The sequence below is a fragment of the Buceros rhinoceros genome, unplaced genomic scaffold (assembly GCF_000710305.1).
Source record: "Buceros rhinoceros silvestris isolate BGI_N320 unplaced genomic scaffold, ASM71030v1 scaffold36785, whole genome shotgun sequence".
In the NCBI taxonomy this organism is placed as follows: domain Eukaryota; kingdom Metazoa; phylum Chordata; class Aves; order Bucerotiformes; family Bucerotidae; genus Buceros; species Buceros rhinoceros.
The window spans coordinates 1-4,993 of NW_010411744.1; the positions used below are offsets into that span (position 1 = coordinate 1).

General features: G+C 48.9%; 1 protein-coding gene across 1 annotated transcript; it reads left to right on the plus strand.

The window, feature by feature from the left end:
- Positions 1-9: 9 nt before the first annotated feature.
- Positions 10-1,293, plus strand: ZBTB6 (zinc finger and BTB domain containing 6). Its single transcript, XM_010136115.1, has one exon. The coding sequence runs from the start codon at positions 10-12 to the stop codon at positions 1,291-1,293; it is 1,284 nt and encodes a 427-aa protein (XP_010134417.1).
- Positions 1,294-4,993: the final 3,700 nt, after the last annotated feature.

Sequence of the window (4,993 nt, forward strand, 5' to 3'; positions counted from 1 at the left end):
AGCGGCGCCATGGCGGCGGACTCGGAGGTGCTGCACTTCCAGTTCGATCAGCAGGGCGATGCCGTGCTGCAGAAGATGAACCTCCTGCGGCAGCAGAACCTCTTCTGCGACGTCTCCATTTACATCAACGACACGGAGTTCCAGGGGCACAAGGTGATCTTCGCTGCCTGCTCCACCTTCATGCGGGACCAGTTCCTGCTCAACCAGTCGAAGCAGGTGCGGATCACCATCCTGCAGAGCGCCGAGGTGGGCAGGAAGCTGCTGCTCTCCTGTTACACGGGCGCTCTGGAAGTCAAAAAGAAGGAGCTGCTGAAATACCTCACTGCGGCGAGCTACCTGCAGATGGTTCACATCGTGGAGAAGTGTACCGAAGCCTTGTCCAAGTACTTGGAGATCGACGCTGCCGTGGAGAACGGTAACCAGGCTGCAGAGAGTTGTCACTCCTCGGACGCCGAACTGAGAAATGGGGATGAGGTTGTGGATAAAGACTGTGAAATAATTGAGATCTCTGAGGACAGCCCAGCGAGCGCAGAGTACCCCGTGAAGCAGGAGAAGGGGGACGTCTCGCAGCCTGTGGTGCAGAGCTTGGTCTCGCAAAGGAAGGACACAAAAACCCCAGAAATATCAGCAGTGGAAATCGGATATAAGGATGATGAAATCTGTATCTTCAGGATGGATTCTATGAGCGTACCGAACGTGGAAAATGATCATTTCCCTCAGCCTTGCACTTCCTCTAAGACAAACTTGTATTTTCCAGAAACGCAGCACTCCTTGATAAATTCTACAGTTGAAAGCAGAAATACAGAAACGTCAGGAAATCACTTTCAGGCTTTTGCCAGTGACAATCCAGAAGGATCTTCCAGTCTGATGAACGGGTTCCAGAGCCTCGATGATTCTGGCAGTTCGTGGCGGCACCAGTGTCCAAAGTGTCCGAGGGGGTTTCTGCATCTTGAGAACTACCTTAGACATCTAAAAATGCACAAACTCTTCTTGTGCTTGCAGTGTGGCAAAACGTTTACGCAAAAAAAGAATCTCAACAGACACATCCGGGGGCACATGGGCATCCGCCCCTTCCAGTGCATGGTGTGTTTGAAGACCTTCACGGCCAAAAGTACGCTGCAGGATCACCTGAACATCCACAGTGGCGACAGGCCCTACAAGTGTCACTGCTGCGACATGGACTTCAAACACAAGTCTGCTCTTAAAAAGCATTTAACGTCTGTTCATGGAAGGAGCAGCAGCGAAAAACCAAACCTGGACACTATTACAAAAGTTAAAATAGACTACGATTAACAAATGGGTAGTTGTGGAGCCAGACTCCACAAAAAGCTCCTGCCTAGAGAAATTCTAGATGAAATTCTAGATACAGATCGCCACGTCCTGGAGAGAAGCACAAGTAGGTGACTGGTGATCAAAGCCAGGCCTTGCGAGCATCACCCCTGCCTGCTGCATTAAGGTTGCTATTGCTGTAAGTGCCAAAAAGGTGTTTAATAGATGAAAGTAAACTGCAAAATACGGGAAATTATTTCATGCTTCTCTTCTGTTGCTCTGGACACCTTCTGATTTCAACCCTCCCCGCCCCGATTATGTCTTACACTCCTCTGCTTCAAGGGCAGGCCCTGGTGACTCTGGAACAGTTCCTGATACTGCAGGAAGCTGAAGCCTCGGCTGTGGTGTCCTGATCTGTAACAGCTGAGGAAAGTGGACATTTGGATTTATTCAGCGAGTCAGTCATTCTCACCCAGTTCCGGTATCATTTATGGTGAAATCATCTCCTGCTTTACCCAAACCTCCTAGATCTTTCAACAGAAAGAGGCATGTTTTCATATTCAAGTCTGTGATATTTCAGGAAGAACACACAATGATCAAAAAATAATCAGGGAAGCTTTCAAATTGCCTCCTGCAAGTAGAGGACTGGTGAAAGACGGACGGTATTGCCCTGCGGTTCAGTTTTAACGGGGCAGTCTCATCAGAAGGACTGGCTTTCAATTTTATGAGCGAGTTCTGAATTTTTGTAAACATCTTTCTTCTGATCTTTTTTTCTGTCAGTACAGTGGTTTGCACCTGGATTTAACTCATGCCGATTAAGCTGGTCCCGTTTGCTGAGTTGTAACATTTCCCTCATCTTTTACAGATCTTAGATACATACACTAACAGGAAACGTGAAGCTGTGCGGTTTCTGCGTTAATTGTGAAAAACAATCCTTTCCCTGTTAGGAGCAACGGCTCAGACACTGCGGTCTTCCCATTCCCTAACTGCCAGACAGTAGGACGGTGACTTGGGGCGTGCGGGTGGGTGTGTTTGTGTGTTGTCAAAGGTCGTTTCGGTTTCATCACAGGCATCGAAAGCCCTGGAACACAGCGTTGCATCCTGCACCTGTCTCTGACTGGTACGTGTTTCTTCCCCTTAAAGGGATATGACTAAAGAGTTGGTTCAGTTGTTAGTGTGAAATGATGGTACTTACATCAGACTGTCTCCAGTGAGTGAACAGCGGTAGTTCTTCATCCCGCCTGTACCATGTGAGAACACATTCCTTCAAGTTCCTGATGTGCCATTGCAAAGCTCTTGCTCTGACTCCCGCAGCCTGGCCCGTGTGCTCCATAACCTGGCTGCTTTTAAAATCCCAGATGAGCTTTCAGTGTGAGTTCACAGGATTCTGTTCCTTTCCTCCCCTGTGTCTGTAAGCACACCAGCCATCGCTCGGGGGGCTGTTCATCGGCTGCTGCGGCGTCTGCCGCGCAGCTCCTCTTACTGCCTGCCGTAGCCATGGTCGGCCGGGCTGGTGTTACCACTGTCTTCATCGCCTAGGAGTTTGAGTTGAGGAGTTTTTAAACTTATTTCATGAGGTTGTTTTGTTTTTTAAGCTCTTCATCTGATATTATTGTTACTTGGAGTACCTGGCAGTTGGATCACAGCTGTATCTGCAGGTCCCGGTTCACTCTGGGCCTGTGGTGGGCAGCATACAGCTCCCTCACAACCCCGTGCTCTAGAAGGCGATGTGTGTTCTCAGGCTGAGTGCGTCACCAGTGCCGAGCTCCTCTCCAAATTCACCAAACTGCCTGACTCTGCGCAGACAGTTTGTTACCGGAAATCGGGAGGAACGCCTCAACACCAGTGTAGCAGCAGCTTGCTTTTGTTCGCAGCGCCGGGTGCACGGGGGATCATTCCGCCTATGCTGCATACCGTCTGCTGCCTCAGCCAAAGCTTGTAGCACCCGATCACAGGCATTTGCATGGTTTTTCCCAGAATAATCAAACATATTCATTCTACTTCTTGGAACTGATCAGTATTTTTGCATAGTTGTTACACATGCGACCAGGGCTTGGAGAAACATTTGTGGTGGACTGTGGAGGGCCTGGTGGTTGCAGAAGAGGTACTCCTTGGTGTGCTTCTCTCAGATTGTGCATTCCTTCTGGTTTCAACCAGCCTTCAGACTGTTCTGTCTATCTTTTATCTCTTCTGCTGTGTCTCCCCCTTCTACTTTCCCAAGCCGCTCAGTTCCTCCTCATACTTTCCCAGGCTGTCTGGGTCTTCCTCTCTCCATTTACAGGCTGGTATTTGCAAGGTAACAGAACGCGTTGACTTGTGAGGGGCTGTGCTGGACGGGCTCACCGGAAGGGGGGGTGTGCCCAGGCTGCAGACCGAGCTGTCCCTCTGAATAGTGACAGAAATGACCCCCCTAATAAGTCGCCACTGTAACTGTGAATTAATCCCCTGCTTGCAGCATAAGGCCCCGCCATTCACGAGCTCTGCTATTACTTCATATTAAAAGCTGATCCTTTGCTTTATTGTGGTGACCTTTAGCTACAGTCATTGTCATGACAGTTACTGTAGTTCCAAGGTTTGGGAGTCATTTATAGTGCGACCGCCTGACACTTTGGAAAAAAATTGCATTTTACAGTGTTGTCTTCTGTTTGCATTCATTAGTCTGCCACTGTTATCGTCTTTTTGACCTTGTGATGAGGATTGTTTGCTTGGTTTTCACAGAATATTATTAGTTTTTGATACCTAATTGCATAAAAATTAAGTCTGGTTTTCAACAGCATGCCGATACCTGCACTCGCCCTCAGTGTATTTACAGATGTTAACGTGGGTGTACAAACAGGTTTGTAAGTAATTTTTCATTCGTGTCTACAGACTGACTTGGTCACTTAAAATAAACTCCTTCACCCTTGGAAAAGCTCATGAAAAAGGAAAATTTTATTTCCCTCCCCCCATCCTTTTTACAGCACGCTGCTATTACTGTAGTTCAGTAAATAAATGTATTGTGCATTTATGGGACAGATTTGTTTCAACTGTGCATTAAATGCATTTTTGGCAGGTGTACAATTGTCCTTGGTAACAGTTCAGAAGACCGTTCCTCAGTTTTCGTTCCACTGGTGTTTGTAGGTGTGTGCGTGGCTATTTCCCCGTGTGCCGGAGGGGAAATGGGCTGGTCTCCTCAAGCGCCTCTTCTGAGGGAGCAGGACTGCAAGTTCCTTTGGTTCGCTGTTGTATTGCATGTAAAGATGAGAGGGAGTTGTGTTGTGTGACGGGCCAACAGCACGTTCTGTCCAGTGGCTGCAGCGTCTTTGTAAGCTTCGTGAACAAAAACTGATTTTGTGCACGCTCACATAAAGGTGTTTCCCTGTCCATACATGTAACCCCTCGTCCTGTCACAACACAATAAATGAAATGCAAACAAGACGTTGTTTCAGACACATCTGCTTTTTCCAGCCACAGGTCAATAACTCTGCGTATACCTTCGCATTCAGTGTTTTGCCTTGCTGTGGTCAGTAGGCAGGACGCTGTAACCCCAATGCGGCGTTCAGGCGGCAGCCCCTCAGTAACGCGTTCTCTCCGCCCTCCGCAGGGTCTGTCTGAGCCCTCGCCAGCCGGACCTTTCCTCTCTCCAGTCACGACTCCCTCAGCCTGCACTAACAAAACTGGTTTGGTCCGGAGAGGGACGCGAGGGACGAGGCGCTGCGCCCGGGCTCTCCGCCGCGGCGGCCCG